A 15,952-nucleotide genomic window follows, 5' to 3' on the forward strand; every position below is an offset into this window, starting at 1 on the left:
TACCGTAATTATCGTTTTTGAGGCTTAAAGAGGAAAACGGCCCCAGTTTTGATCCGGGCAATCGACAAGATCTCATTTTCCACTTCAGGCTGTCCTGGCCGGCATCTGTGTTGCCGGCCTCCGGAGGTGACCCTGCCCGACCCACCCGGACTCCTCAACCCCTCGGTCCCTCCCCGCGGGCCGGCTGGCTCCAACTCCCTCTGTCCCAGATTTTACCACCGTTATTATCACCTGATCTTCGACGGTGCCCTGGGGTCAGTTCTAGATAAACCATTTCATAGTAAGAACGGCGGTATTTGTTAAGCGCTCACTACATGCCGAGCACTGTGCTGATCCCGAAGTAGATACCAGATAATCGATTAGACCGTAAGCCCGTCAAAGGGCAGGGACTGTCTCTATCTGTTGCCGATCTGTCCATTCCAAGCGCTTAGTCCAGTGCTCCGCACATAGTAAGCGCTCAATAAATACTACCGAATGAGCGAATGATCGGATTGGACGTACGGGGCTCGCAGCCTAAAGGAAAGCGAGAACCGGTATTTAATCTTCATTGCACAGGCAAGGAAACAGGCACGGTGGAACGAAGTGACTTACACTTGAGACCCCAGATCAGGACAAGTCCTTCTCTTCTCCTCGCTTCCCCCTTCCTCCCACGGACCGACGACAGGAAAGCAAGGAAGAGTTCCCATTTGGCCTTTATTTTCTTCCCCCTACGGATCTCACGGTTTAGAAGAGCAAGGACGTCTGTCTTCACTGCAGCGGTCACTCGCCGATCAGAGGAAGCGGTCAGATCGTGGCTCCCGTTCAGCAAGGACCCCCATCGGCAGTGACTCTGAAGCCGGGACCGGCCCCTACCTCGGGCCAGCAGGCTCCGAACTCCCGGCCGGTGGCCGGGGCGGCCGGCGGAGCTCTCGCCGAGGCTGCCCTCTGACGCTCCTGGAAGCCACCCTCGGTTGGCAGGAGCCACTGGGAGAGGACGGTGGACGAGCGGGCCACGGGGCCCCGGCGGACCGACCCTCTGAGAGGCCCCTACCGGAACGAGGAGCTCCCCGATCTTCGGGAAGAAATCGGGCGGGGACGCGCCGGCCTCAGCGGCGTCGCTGAACGCCGGGGAACCGGGAAGGAGGGAGGAGGCGGCATCCGGGATCAAGGGTATTTCGGAGAGCGGGGGTTGGCCTGGGGAGGCAGACGGGCGGCCCGAACTCCAGCCGGGCCTTCGGTGTCCCGCCTCCTCCTTCGGCCCCGGGCCGGTCCCGGGGGCGGGCTTGGGCAGGCGGGACCCCGTCCCTCCGCCTGTCGGCCGTCACTCCCACTCGATGCCCAGAAGCTCGCAGCTGACCTCCCAGAGGCGCCGGGCCGTGGCGCCGTTTCGACCCCGGGCTGACACCGGGGCCCGTTTGCAGTCACTGGAGGGAGAGGGGAGAGTCACGGACACCGAATCAGTGCCATTCCGGCTTTCGTTCATTCATTCGATCGTATTTAATGAGCGCTCGATCTGTGCCGAGCACTGTACTAAGCGCTTGGGAGAGTACAACTTAACAACGAAGTCCCTGCCCACGAGTTGCTGTCCCCTTCCCTCATCTGGCCGAGGAGAGTGTCCGAATTCCGACTCCAGCGCTACGTAGGCGTTGGTTAACTCGTTCGATTGTATTTATTGAGCGCTCACGGTGTCCCGGACGCTGTACTGAGTGCTTGGGAGAGTACACTGTAACGATTAATAGATACGTTCCCTGCCCACGGTGAGCTCGCAGTCTAGGGAGGGGATGGGTGGGTAATAATAGTAATAATCGTCGTGGTATCTGTTGAGTACTTACTGTGTGCCAGGAACTGTAGTAAGCGCTGGGGTGGACACAAGCAAGCATATCAGGTTGGACACAGTCCCTGTCCCACACGGGGCTCACAGTCTTAATCCCCGTTTTCCAGTTGAGGTAACTGAGGCCCAGAGAAGTGAAGAGACTTGCCCCAGGTCACGCGGCAGACACGTGGCGGAGCCGGGACTAGAACCCACGACCTTCTGACTTCCAGGCCCGGGCCCCACCCGCTGCGGCATGCCGCTCTCCGTGGCGACGGGGAGGAAGAACGGATATTGAATCCCCATTTCCACAGATGAGGACACCGAGGCCCAGGGACCTTAAATGACTCGAGCGGGGTCACACGGCGGGCCGGCGGCACAACCCAGGTCTTCCGGCTCCCGGGCCCTTGCTCTCTCCCCTAGGCCACTCTGCTTCAGAGCCACGGTAGCGCTCACTACTCGTAATCCAGACGAGATGAAGGACGGGATGGCCAAGCTGAGGTAAGGGAGCTTAACCCCCTGCTCCCTGGCCTGATGTCCGTCCCTTCTCTCCTTCTCCGTCCCAGCCCGCGCGCCCCGTTCCTCTGGTGCCGCTCACCTCCTGCCTGAGCGTCGTTCTCGCCCGTCCCGCCGTCGACCCCGGGCCCACGTCCTACCTCTGGCCTGGAACGCCCTCCCTCCTCGCTTCTGCCACCCAATCCTTCTTCCACTCTTCAAAGCCCCACTGAACGATCACCTCCTCCAAGAGACCTTCTCAGACTAAGCCCCCTTTTCCTCAGCTCCCCTTCCGCGTCACCTCGACGCTCTCGCTTTGCTCTCCCCCCCCCCCCCCCCCGCCCCGCCCCACGGCACTTGGGTATATATATCTATAATTCTACCTATTTATATCGACGCCCGTTTACTCGTTCTGATGTCTGTCTTCCCCCCTCTAGTCGGTAAGCCCGGCGTGGGCAGGGATTGTCTCTCTCCATCGATGACGATGGTGTTTGTTAAGCCGTTACTGTGTGCCAGGCTGTTCTAAACACTGGGGTGAGTACAGGGTGATCAGGTTGACCCACGTGGGGCTCACAGTGTTCGTCCCCATTTTACAGATGAGGGAACTGAGGCACAGAGAAGTTAAGTGACCTGCCCAAAGTCACCCAGCTGACAGGTGGTGGAGTCGGGAACCCCACGACCTTTGACCCCCGAGCCCGGGCTCTTGCCACTGAGCCAAGTATTGTACTTACCAAGTGCTTAGTACGGTGCTCCGCACACAGTAAGCTCTCAGTAAATATGGTTGAGTGAATGAATGAATATCTTTAAATGAAATATCATATATTAGATATTCATATTCGTTTTAATAGGTCAGGGAGAATGAAGAGGGTGAAGAGGGAGGTGAAATAACAATGGGCTGGGCTGCTTCTGCTCATGGGAAAATGAATCCAGCAAGAGCACGTGGCTTAGTGGATAAAGCACAGACCTGGGAGTCCGAAGGACCTGGGTTCTAATCCCGGCTCTGCCACGTGTCTGCTGTGTGACCTTGGGCAGGTCACTTCTCTGGGCCTCACTCACCTCACGTGTAAAACGGGGATGAAGGCTGCGAGTCCCACGTGGGACAGGGACTGTGTCCAACCTGATTAAATAATATCTACCTCGGCGCTCGGCACTGTTGTCCGGCACGTAGTAAGCGCTTAACAAATGCCATAAAAAAAATCAGTGGTATTTACTGAAGAAAAATCAGCATTATCGGAGCCCACCGTCCTACTTCCAAGGAGGGGAGCGAACATCACCTCCACAGAGCTGAGGAGAGAAAAGCCGGGGTGAGCGAGGACTCGACAGTTGGCCAAGCCAACCCTGTGAGCGGCTGGACGTTTCTTCCTGCCCGCATCTCGCCCTCCGTCCGATACCCTCGTCGCTTGAGACGCGAGTTGGGGCCCTGCCCCGTTTGGGTTCAAGCCCCAGGAGAGTTTGGGAACTGAAGCCATTCACACTCCCGGAGCCGTGAAATCATCTGCCTGGAAAAGTAAGGACCCCAAGTCGTATCGACTGAACGGCCATCTTAGACCTCGTGTTCTTCTAATTGTCCTCAACGCTTCTCCCCAAGCAGTCAGTTCTGTATCTGTCCGTCGTCCCCCCCCCCCAGCTATTTGGATACTTAGACCGCGCCTCCCTATAGTACTGAGAAGCAGCATGGCCTAGGGGATAGCCCCAGAGCTTTTTTTATTTTTATTTTATTTTTAGTTAAGCGCTTACTATGTCCCAGGCACTGTACTAAGGACTAGGGTAGATACAATTTAGTCAGGTTGGACTCAGTCCCGGTCCCATGTGGGGCTCCATTTTACGGATGAGGTAACTGAGGCCCAGAGAAGAGAAGTGACATGCCCCGGGTCACCCAGCGTCAAGTGGGGGAGCTGGGATAGCACACTCTATCAACTAAGTCACACTGCTTCTTTCACCCTTCTACCAGCCCTCTGCTTCTGCCCACTTTGGCCATTCATTTATTTATTTATTTATTGAGCGCTTACCGTGTGCAGAACACTGTACTAAGCGCTCGGAAAGTACATTTCGGCAACAAATAGAGACGAAGAGACAATCCCTACCCAGCGACGGGCTCAGTCTGGGTGGGGAGACAGACAACAAAACAAGTAGACAGGCATCAATAGCATCAATACAAATAAATAGAATTATAGATTCATACACATCATTAATGAAATAGAATAATAAATATGTACTTATATACGCAGACAGCAGAGTGGCCTAGTGGTAAGAGCACGGCAACGGGAGACAGAGGACCTGGGTTCTTACCCCGGCTCCACCACCTACCTGCCGGGTGACATTTGGGCACGTGTCTTAACTTCCCTGGACCTCAGTTTCCCCAGCTGTACAATGGGGATTCAATATCTGTAGACCAGGAGCCCCATGTGGAACAGATGCTGCCACCGACTTAAATTAGTCACAGTCAGTTGTATCTATCTAGCACTTACTGTGTGCACCACACTAAGCCTTCGGGAGACGGCAATAGAACGATATATCGGAGGTGTTCTCCGCCCACAACGAACTTCCAGGTTAGAGGGGAAGACAGACAACAATAGATCTAAATGAACGGCAGATATGAATAAATAAATCGTAGATACGGATAAATATCTTACGGGTACCGAATCCCGTTGCGATTATCAGTCGAGGCCAGACCCCCACCTGAAATATTCTCCGCTCAGGGCTTCCAGGTTCTCGGCCACGGCGCAGTGCAGGCTGGTCTGGGCTCCCTCTTGGGATGACTTGACGAAGAAGGAGAAGAGTCGCCAAACCAGGCACATGAGAAGCGAATGCCGGACCAGCTCGGACTGGACCACGCCCGGGTGAAGCGCGTACGTGGTGACTCCGGTGCCTGGGACGGAAAAGAAAGGGAGTCGGCCGGCCACCTCTGCCGGGCGAAGCCGGATGCCGGGCCTGCGACGGCTTCCCTCTCCGACTTAACCTCCCTCGAGTCGCTCTGCCCGACCGCGCGCTTGCCTTGAAGCCTCCGGGCCAGCTCGCGGGTGAAGAGGATGTTGGCCAGCTTGCTGTGGCAGTAGGCCATGTTGGAGTAATAATACTTCTCTCCCTGCAGGTCGTGGAAGCGGATCTTGCCGATTACGTGGGCCAGGGAAGACACGTTCACCACCCGGGCCGGGGCCGACTCCTTCAGGCGACCCAGCAGCAGGTGGGTCAGGAGGAAGTGGCCTGTCGGGGGACGGGGAGACGGGGTCGGGAGAGGCCGGGGACACGTCGGGGAGGCGGAGAGTTCCAAGTCCTCCGCTGAGCCCCGAGAGCCGGGAGCGGAGTTCGTGTCCGGGGCCGGGCGGGCCTCCCGACGCAACCCGGGGGGCTTCTCGGGAACCCGGGACCCGCTCTGAGCTGCCGCCGTCTACCTGATCCTCGGGGCCGGGGCCGGGGCCGGGAGGGGACGTCGGCGCGACGGGCATTCCCCGTCCCCGCTCTCGGCGAGGGAGCCGTCCCCCCTCTCCCCGACGCGTCCGGCCCCGCGGCTCCGTCGCCGGGAAAACCGGGCCCCACCCGGTCCTCGGGCTCTCCGGGGGGACGGGAGGTCCCGTGGGGTCTCCCCGGGGGGACGAGGCGGGGCCGGCCGCGGGGGGACCCCTCACCCAGATGGTTGACTCCCAGGTGCATCTCAAAGCCGTCGGCGGTCTTGGAGTAGGGGCACATCATCACCCCCGCGTTGTTGATCAGGATGTGGAGCTGCTTCTCCTCTGCAGGGCACAGTCAGCATAATAGCATTTATCAGGTGCTTACTGTGTACAGAACACCGTACGAAACCCCGGGAGAGAATACCCATGTGGGAATCAGACGCTAACCCTAACCCCCAGTGAGCTCCTAATCCAGAGAAGACAGCAAGGACGGAAATTCACCGTGCCCTTGTTCATGTCTATTTCACCTCGGACGCCTCACCCCCATCCCCCCGCTGGCTTGATGCTCTCCCCCACCCCAATTCATATCCGACCGGCAGTGACTCTCCCCACCTTCAGTGCCTTATTAAAATCACACCTCCTCCAAAAGGCCTTCCCTGACTAAGCTCTCGTTTCCTTCTCTTCCACTCCTCTCTGCGTCGCCCTTGCGTTTGGATTTGAACCCTTTATTCACCCCTCCCTCGCCCCCACGGCACCTACGTACATAATCTCGATGTATTTATCGATATTAATGTCTTGTGTGTCCCCCTAGACCGTGAGGTCCTTGTGAATAGCAAACGGGTCTACCACTCCGTTGTGTTGTACTCTCCCGAGCGCTTAGTTCGGCGCCCTGCACAGTAAGCATTTGATGGACCGGGGAGTCAGAAAGTCAGCGGGTTCTAATTCTGGCTCCGCTGTGAGACCTTGGGCGAGTCCCTTCGCTTCTCCGGACCTCAGTTACCTCATCTGTAAAATGGGGATCGAGACCGTGAGCCCCACGTGGGACAGGGACGGGGTCCGACCCGACTTGCCCGGATCCACCCCAGCTCTCAGTACGGTGCCTGGCACGTTCATTCATTCATTCATTCATTGAATCGTATTTATTGAGCGCTTACTATGTGCAGAGCACTGGACTAAGCGCTTGGAATGGACAATCCGGCAGCAGGGGCAACGCCTGCCCGACGACGGGCTCACAGTCTAAACGGGGGCGACGGGCAACGAAACAAGTAGTCGGGCGTCAATATCATCAAGATAAATAGAATCGTAGATATATACACATTATTAACAAATTCAATAGAGTAATAAATAATATATATGAATATGCAGAAGTGCTGTGGGGAGGGGAAGGGGGAAGAGCAGAGGGAGGGAGTAGGGGGAATGGGGAGGGGAGGAGGAGGAGAAGGAAAGGGGGGCTGAGTCTGGGAAGGCCTCTTGGAGGAGGCGAGCTCTCAGAAGGGCTCTGAAGAGGGGAAGAGAGTTAGTTTGGCAGAGGTGAGGAGGGAGGGGATTCCGGGACAGCGGGAGGACGCGGGCCGGGGGTCGACGGGGGACCGTGAGGAGGTTGGCGTGGGCAGAGGAGCCGAGCGTGCGGGCTGGGCCGGAGAAGGAGAGAAGGCTGGTGAGGTAGGAGGGGGCGAGGGGATGGGCAGCTTTGAAGCCGAGAGGGAGGAGGTTTTTGCTTCATGCGAAGGTCGATAGGCCACCACGGGAGGTTTCTGAGGAGGGGAGGGACATGCCCAGAGCATTTCTGCAGGAAGATGACCCAGGCAGCGGAATGAAGAATAGACCGGAGCGGGGAGAGACGGGAGGATGGGAGTAAGCGCTTAACCCATACCACTATTATTATTATTAGAACCACCCTCTGGGCTGCCTAGTTAAGGGGCTTGAGGGGACCCCACATTAGACTCTTAGATCAAACTGCTCCTCTTCCTCCTAGTACACCTGCCGCCGATGACGGAGAGCAGAAGCAGAGCCTCCAGCTTCAGTGTGGGAGCGGGGAGGTGCCCGGCCCCGGAGTGGGCACTATGACACGATCCTATTAGCTCCGCTCCCACAGCTCTTGGGGTAGGGCAGGCCCATCCCTCCCCTCGGAGGCAGAAGGGAAGCCGCCAGGATGGCGACTCCACCTCTCCCCCGGCTCCCACACGGGCGAGTTCGGTCTCTGGGCTAGGCCTCTTCTCTCCTCACCCCCTCCCTCCGCCGCGAGGCTCTTGGACCGCTTCTCCATCGAACTACGTGCTCCTCCGCCTCCTCTCCGTCTCCCTGTCTGTCTGTCCCTCTGTCGTCGCCTCCCAGATCTTGCCCGGGCACTAAGCTGCTCTGGTCACTGATCTGGGTGGAGATTAGAGGCCTGCCCCGTTTGTCTGACAGAGTCAGGATGGCTCACACAGTAGCCGAACCAGTTGCGGAGGTTCCAGGACGATGGGGCTGAAAAGGAGGCGGCTTCCGGGGAAGATGCCGCTCCCTCATCCCGGGACCTCCCTCTCCCCGGCTCTTGCCCTCACCAGCCAGGAAACGGTCGGCGAAGGCCCGGATGGACTTGGTGTCGGCCAGGTCCAGCTTCCGCACCAGCACCTGCCGGTTCCCCGTCTCGGCTCGGATCTCGCCGGCCGCCGACTCGCCCTTCAGAACGTCCCGGCAGGCGATGATCACCCGGGCTCCTGCCGGCCCGCACGTAGGGAAGGAATGAGGAGGAGATCGGCATTGGGAATCGCGGGGGTTGTGGGGTGCGTGTGCATTTGAGCACGTGGGCTCCCGGGGGACACGGGAAGAACCAGGTCGGGGTCTGGAACAGGGGGCGTCTGGGTGTGTACGATCAGAGGGGCTCTTGGAAGCCAAGGCAAAGGGGAAGAACAAGGAGTCAAGGTGTGGAGTAATAACAGCTGTAATGATAACTGTGGTATTTCTTAAGTGCTTACCGTGTGTCAAGCACTGCTCCAAGCCCTGGGGTAGATACAAACTAATTGGGTTGGACACAGTCCCTGACCTGGGGTGCAGAGCCCTAATCCCCATTTCACTGAGACACAGAGAAGTTAAGTGATTTGCGCGAGGTCACGCGGCAGGCAGGTGGCGGAAACGGGATTGGAACCCAGGTCCTGCTGACTCCCAGGGCCGTGCTCTCTCCACTAAGCCGAGATCGAGGTCGGGATTAGGGGTGTGAGAACGAGTGAGTGAGTGAGTGTGTGTGGGCGTGTTTGTGTACGTCTCCTGGGGGTGAAGATACAAGGGAAAGAGGATATATGCGTGAGGGCTCTTGGGGAAGGAGACTCAAGGCCAGAGAGAGAAAATCAGTGTGTGAGAGAAAATAGGGGGGTGTGTGGGCGTGTTTGGAGGCCTCTGGGGGAAATAAAGTCACCGAGCTTCTGGATTGGGCTCCCCACGGGAAGGAGACTCCACTTTGGGGTTCTCGCCGCCCAGCCCCCGCACTCGGCTGTGTTTCTCCAGGGCTGCCCTCTCCCCTCCCCTGATTCCCACCCCCTTCCACAGCAGCTCCAGCCCCAGAGCAGCACAGAGATAGGAATGAGCGGCCCCGCTCCGCGGAGTCGGTCAAGCCCCCGGGGAGGAGCGCGACCAAGGGCGGGCTCGGGGAGTCGGGCCCGCGGCCGGATCCAGCCCCCCAAAACCGGGAGAGCTCGAGGGTCCCGGCCGGACGCCCCGCCGCCCGGGGGGGGGGCGGGGGGAGGACGGGTCGCAGTCACCCGAGAGGGGGGTGGGCGGGACGAGACCGTGGGACGGCGAGCTCACCTCTGCGAGCCAGGTCTCTGGCCGTCTCCTTCCCGATGCCGGTGTTGGCCCCCGTGATCACGGCCACCTTCCCGTGCAGCCGCACCGTTGACCTACACACTCCTCCTGCAAAAAACTTCCTACAGGAAAGAGCAGAAGGCATTCGTACATTCTCTTCCCGGAGCCAGCCTGGGGTGCCTTAGCCCGATCACCGTTCTGAATCTCTGCGTGCACCTCCAACGAGCCATGGGCCGGGCTTTGGAAGAGGGACCCTGAACTGGTGAGCTACTATTATTAGCCCGTGCCCCATGGGCAACATCTCCGCCAGCTTCTGCTGCGCCGGGGTTTCCATTCATTCGATCAAATTTATCGAGCGCTAACTGTGTGCAGAGCGCTTGGGAGAGTTGGCTACGACAATAAACGGACACGGTCCCTGCCCACAGTGAACTTAGCGTCTAGAGGGGGAGACGGACGTTAATGTAAATAAATTACAGCTGTAACTTGATCGATATACATCCCTGACGATTCTCGGCAAGGCTGGGCCGTTCGAATAATAACGATGGCATTTATTAAGCGCTTACTACGTGCCAAGCGCTGAGTTAAATACCTTTCTGTCGGGGGCAGTTAACAGAGTCCTAGTAGGCCCAGTGGCTCCTTGAGATCAAATCTATTCAGGATAGTAGAGTCCCTCTCATTTGGTAAGTGTTCAGTGTGTGGGTTGAATGACTCTTTTTGTTTTCCGTGACTCCTCGGTCCAACAATGTGAACGCGCCTTATAAATAAGATAGTCAAGGGGAAGATCCCCTCGGGCAGGCTCTTCGTATGTCCTAGAAACCGGTCGTTCCAGATGGTAGGCCGGAAACCCCGTGTGGGCAGGCAGGGGTCGCGTGGACCAATTCGGTTGTATCGTACTTTCCCCGGCGGTTAGATCGGTGTCCTGCGCACGGGAAGCGCTCAAAAAATACCACTGGAAAAAAAAGCCATCCCCCTTGGCTCGATGGGTAAAAAAGGCTCCCCCGACGTTCCCCTGGGGTAAAATGGCTAAAAAACTTACCCGCCTCCCAAGGATGCGCAGATAACCCGGCCAACGGCTCCGTCTTTAAACCCCAATTTTGTATTTGTTAAGCGCTTACTGTGTGCCAGACACTGTACTAAGCGGTCAGGGTCACTGGTCTGGGTTTCTCTCCTCGTTTCCCGAAACGGGGCCCATCTCCATCAGTCAGTCAATCGGGGGTATTTATGGAGCGCTTACTGAGCGCGGAGCGATCAGTCAGTCCCTCGATGGTATTTATTGAGCGCTTACCATGTGCAGAGCCCTGTAGTGAGTGCCCAGGCGAGTTCAGTGCAGCAGAATCGGTAGACACGTTCCCCGCTCTCAAGGAGCTTTCGGCCTACGGTCTAGACATTCCCTTCATCGTCTTATTGAAGGCCCGCCTCCTCCAAGAGGCCTTCCCTGCCTAAGCCCTCCTTCCCCCCTCTCCCACTCCCCTCTGCGTCACCCTGACTTTCTCCCTTTACTCATCCCCCCTCGGACGCATCTGCAGTGTATTTATTTCTAATAACGTCCGTCTCCCCGTCTAGACTGTGAGCTCGTCATGGGCACGGAATGGGTCTGTTATACGGTTATACTGTCCTCGCCCCAGCGCACACGGTAAGCGCTCGGTCGACACGGACCGCCCGAAGTTGATATCGATAAATCCGTTACAGCTGTGAACGTAAGGGCCGCGAGGCTGAGGGTGAGGTGAATACCAAATGCCCAAAGAGCTCGGCCATTTGGCATTCCCTGTAACCCTCTTGCCTTCACTGCGTCCTCTAATACCACCCACTCGCTCTACCTCGATCTCACCTATCTCGCCGTCAACCTCTCGCCCACCTCCCTCCTCTGGCCTGGAACGCCCTCCCCCTTCACGTCCAACAGACGATCACACGCCCCACCCCGAAAGCCTCATTAAAGGCCCATCTCCTCCAAGAGGCCTTCCCCGACGAGACCCTCGTCTCCTCTTCTCCCGCCCCCTCCTGCATCGCCCTCGCGCTTGAATCCGCTCCCTTTATTCACCCTCCCTCAGCCCCACGCCCCTTAACGTCCGTATCCGTCATTTATTTATTTCTATTAACGTCTGCCTCCCCCGCTAGACCGTAAACCCGTGTGAGCAGGGAACGTGTCTTCCCTTATACTGTACGCTCCCAAGTATTCAGTACCCTACTCTGCGCGCAGTGAGTGCTAAATAAGCACCACTGATTGGCGTTTTCTCCTCCTCCGATGATGATGATGGTATTTGTTAAGTGCTTACTATGTGCCAAGCACTGTACTAAGCACTGGGGTAGTTACGAGGTAATCAGTTGTCCCACGTGGGGCTCCAAGTCTCCATCCCCATTTGACAGATGAGGGAACCGAGGCCCAGTTGAAGTGACCGGTCCGAAGTCACACAGCCGACAAGCGGAGGGGCCGGGATTAGAACCCACAACCTCTGACTCCCAAGCTCACGATCTTTCCACTAAGCCACTCTGCTTCTCATAAGATAAAACGATGGTAGCTGTTAAGCGCTCACTCTGCGCCAAGGACTGTTCTAAGCGCTGGGGGAGATACGAGGTAGTCAGGTTGTCCCACGTGGGGCTCCCAGTCCTAATCGCCGTTTTACAGATGAGGGAACCGAGGCCCAGAGGAGTGAAGAAACTGCCTCCGTCGCTTTCCCCCCAGAAGAGAAGCGGCTCCTAAAAGGCTCCCCCTTCTAGACTGCCAGCCCGTCGTCGGGCGGGGATTGTCTCTATCCGTTGCCGAACTGTACGTCCCAAGCGCTCGGCACGGCGCTCTGCACACGGTAAGCGCTCACTAAATACGACCGAACGAAGGAACGAAGGAAAAGAAAGGGTCTTGCAGCCGAAGGGATGGGCACTGACCTGACATAGGGAGCCGCCTTGGTCAGGAGCAGAGCCAGGAGGGCCACCGAGCCGAGGACGCCGATCATCTCCGCTCCTCTCTTCTCGCGAAGGAGGCGGCCGCTCCTCCTGTTTGTCCTGATTCCTCTCCCTGGGCTGTTCTCGTTCCTCCTGTTCTTAAGAGCTGACCTCTAGGCGACCGAGCCCGGCCCAGAATCCGATCTAAATCTGGCAGCTGGAGGAGCCTGGGAAATGGAGTCTAAACTCCCGCCGCTGGCCCGGAGGAGACGTTCGTTCGTTCCTTCAGTGGGATTTATTGAGCGCTTACTAGGTGCAGAGCACCGGACTAAACGCTTGGAAGGGACGACGCGGCAGCGGATAGAGACCATCCCTGCCCGGTGACGGGCTCGCCATCTAAACGGGGCGGGCGGACGGCAGAGGAGAAGAGAACCAAACAAAAAGCGGACCACATCATCAAGATGAATAGAATCAAGGAGATGTACACCTCATTAATAAAATTAATAGGGTAATAAATGAAATGAGCACAGCGCTGAGGGGAAGGGGGAAGAGCAGAGGAGGGGACGGGGAGCAGTGGGGGGGGGGGCTCGGTCTGGGAAGGCCTCCTGGAGGAGGTGAGAGCTCTCAGAGACGGACGGTGAAGTCTAGTTCCTGAAGGTGGGTGTGAGTGAAGACGGAAGGACTTAATGGGATCTATACTTCCTCGGCCATTAAAGATGATCATAATAATAATAATAACCCACACATTCAATCCGTCACTAAATCCCGTGGGTTCTATCTTCAGCACTTGGCTAAAATCTGCCCTCTCCTCTCCATCCAAACCGTTACTGTGCCGATCCAAGGACTAATCTTAACCCGCCTTGACTCGATCCTATCCATCATGATAACGTCGTCTTGTTTTGGTTTCGCTCTGCTTCGCTTTGCCGTCCGTCTCCCCCGATTAGACCTTGAGCCCGTCACTGGGCAGGGATCGTCTCTAACTGTTGCCGGATTGTCCATTCCAAGCGCTTAGTACGGTGCTCCGCACCTGGTAAGCGCTCAATAGTTACGAGTGAATGAATGGTCTGCTGCGTGACCTTGGGCGAGCCACTTCACTTCTCTGGGCCTCAGTGACCTCAGCTGGAAAAGGGGGATTAGGACTGTGAGCCCCACATGGGACAACCCGATTATCTTGTATCTACCCCAGCGCCTAGAACAGTGCTTGACCCATAGTAAGCGCTTCACAAAAACCACTATTACATTATTATCACTGCACCCGACCTCCCCGCCTCCTGTCTCTCCCCCTCCAGCCCAAGCCGCCCGGATCATTTTTCTGAAAAGCCGTTCGAGTCCACGTCTAGCCCATCCACCTCGGCAGAGACTCCTTACCGTCCGCTTTAAAACACTCGATGGGCTCTCCCCCTTCTCTCTCGCCTCACTGACGTCCTACACGCTCCGCTCCTCTAGCACCGACTTGCTCGCTGTGCCTCGATCTCATTTATCTCGCTGCCGGCCCCCTTCAAAGCCTTATCGAAATCACATCTCCTCCGAGAGGCCTTCCCCGTTGAAGCCCTCTTTCCCCCGTCTCCGGCTCGTTCACCGTTGGTTCATTCCATCGTATTTATTGAGCGGTGTGCAAAGCGCTGTACTAAGCGCTGGGGAAAGCACAACACAGCGACAGACAGACCCTTCCCTGCCCACAACGAGCTCGCAGTCTAGAGCGTGTCGTACCCGTAACTGATACCGATACCGAATAACGACGGATTGATTTTAATGAGGGGCGCTTGCTTATTAGCGTGGTTCGGTGGCAAGAGCCCGGGCTTGGGAGTCGGAGGTCGTGGGTTCGAATCCCGGCTCTGCCGCTTGTCAGCTGTTTGACAGTGGGCAAGTCGCTTCACTTCTCTGGGCCTCAGTTCCCTCATCTGTAAAATGGGGATTGAGACCGTGAGCCTCACGTGGGACAACCTGATGGCCCCGTATCTACCCCAGCGCTTAGAACAGTGCTCTGCACATAGCCGACCTCTAGGCGACTGAGCCCGGCCCAGGATCCGATCTAAATCTGGGAGCTGGAGGAGCCTGGGAAATGGAAATAGAATCGAGGAGATGTACACCTCATTAATAAAATTAATAGGGTAATAAATAAAATGAGCACAGCGCTGAGGGGAAGGGGGAAGAGCAGAGGAGGAGAGGGGGAGCGGTGGGGGGGCTCGGTCTGGGAAGGCCTCCTGGAGAAGGTGAGAGCTCTCAGAGACGGACGGTGAAGTCTAGATCCTGAAGGTGGGAGTGAGGGAAGGCGGAAGAACTTAATGGGAGCTATACTTCCTCGGCCATTAAAGATAATAATAATAATAATGGTACTCGTTAAGCGCTTACTCTGTGCCGGGCACTGTTCTAAACTCTGGGGTAGATACAAGGTTATCAGGTTGTCCCACGTGAGGCTCACGGTCTTCGTCCCCATTTGACAGATGAGGGAACTGAGGCCCAGAGGAATGAAGCGAATGCCCAAAGTCACACAGCTGGCAAGAGGTTGGAGCGGGGATTTCATTCATTCATTCGGTCGTATTTATTGAGCGCTTACTGCGGGCAGGGCACCGTACTAAGCGCTCGGAATGTACAGTTCGGCAACAGATAGGGACCGTCCCTGCCCGACGACGGGCTCGCAGGCTAAAAGGGGGAGACGGACGACCTCCGCCTCCCGAGCCCGTGCTCTTTCCAGATCGTGAGGCTGTGTCGAGACACAGCCGGGGCCTAGGGGAGACAGCATCGACCTGGGGGTCAGAGGGCCCGGGTTCCAATTCCGCTTCTGTCACTCGACTGCTGTGGTTTTTATTTTAATGGTATTTGTAAGCGCTCACGATGTGTCAAATGCTGTTCTGAGCGCTGAAGTGAGTTAGGTCAAACACACTCCCTGTCCCGCGTGGGGCTCACGGTCTGAGTAGGAGGGAGACTAGGTATCCCCATTCCTCAGCTGAGGAAACTGAGGCACAGAGAAATTAAATGACTTGCCCGAGGTCACGCAACAAGCATGTGGCAGAGCCAGAATTAGAACCCAGGTTCTTCTAACTCCCAGTCCCGTGCTCTCTCCACTAGGGCTTGTCTTCCGCTGTCGAGGTGTCTCCGACCCATAGCGACGCCACGGACGCGTCTCTCCCAGAACGCCCCGCCTCCACCTGCAGGGAGTGGATCTGGAGAGTTTTCTTGGTAAAAATATGGAACCGTTTACCATCGCCTCCTTCCACTCGAGTCTCCGCCCTCGACCCTCTCCCGGGCCGCCGCTGCCCGGCGCGGGGGAGTTTTGACTCGTAGCCGATGGCCTTCCGCTCGCTAGCCGCTGCCCAAGCTGGGGACGGACCGGACGGGCCTCTGCTCGACTCTCCCTCCCGTAGCCGAGACCGGTAGAGGACTGGAAACTCTCCAGGTGCGACCCTGAGAGGGGCCCCACTCGATCACGTTCCCTTAATATCTCGCCAAGGCCGCGGCGGCCGCTTTAGGGAAATCTCGATGTGGGCTCTGGGGTTCGAAAGCTTCTCCGGTTGCCCCGGCCGCTAAGCCGAACCCCGGGGCGGCCGGCTCCTTACCAGGGTGACCTTTTCATCTCTGCAAACCGCAGAGTGGATCTCGGTCTCGTCCGGAATCCACTCCT

The 15,952-nt window shown here is 57.3% G+C and overlaps 1 protein-coding gene across 2 annotated transcripts; it reads right to left on the minus strand.

Moving 5' to 3' along the window:
* Nucleotides 1-674: 674 nt before the first annotated feature.
* LOC100092853 (retinol dehydrogenase 12-like) lies at nucleotides 675-15,947 on the minus strand. 2 transcript variants are annotated; one of them, XM_029076341.2, is made up of 7 exons: nucleotides 15,888-15,947; nucleotides 9,457-9,575; nucleotides 8,217-8,372; nucleotides 5,911-6,015; nucleotides 5,279-5,488; nucleotides 4,964-5,153; nucleotides 675-1,403 (listed from the first exon to the last, which is right to left on the minus strand). In XM_029076341.2, exons 1-7 carry the CDS (start codon nucleotides 15,902-15,904, stop codon nucleotides 1,301-1,303), a joined length of 900 nt encoding a protein of 299 aa, XP_028932174.1. In that variant the 5' UTR covers nucleotides 15,905-15,947; the 3' UTR covers nucleotides 675-1,300. The 2 variants fall into 2 exon arrangements, with proteins under 2 accessions (XP_028932174.1, XP_028932170.1); XM_029076337.2 differs by lacking the exon at nucleotides 15,888-15,947 and adding an exon at nucleotides 12,334-12,652.
* Nucleotides 15,948-15,952: the final 5 nt, after the last annotated feature.

The sequence above is a fragment of the Ornithorhynchus anatinus genome, chromosome 1 (assembly GCF_004115215.2).
Source record: "Ornithorhynchus anatinus isolate Pmale09 chromosome 1, mOrnAna1.pri.v4, whole genome shotgun sequence".
In the NCBI taxonomy this organism is placed as follows: domain Eukaryota; kingdom Metazoa; phylum Chordata; class Mammalia; order Monotremata; family Ornithorhynchidae; genus Ornithorhynchus; species Ornithorhynchus anatinus.

Bases quoted from the DNA above. Each gene is read 5' to 3' on its own strand.
- LOC100092853 (XM_029076337.2), bottom strand. From the start codon at position 12,401: ATGATCGGCGTCCTCGGCTCGGTGGCCCTCCTGGCTCTGCTCCTGACC. The intron at 6,016-8,216 runs GTGAGGGCAAGA...TGTGCCCTGCAG, and splicing joins CGCCGACCGTTTCCTGGCTG to AGGAGAAGCAGCTCCACATC. The intron at 1,404-4,963 runs GTGGGGGTCTGG...CTCTCCCTCCAG, and splicing joins CTGAGCGGAGAATATTTCAG to TGACTGCAAACGGGCCCCGG.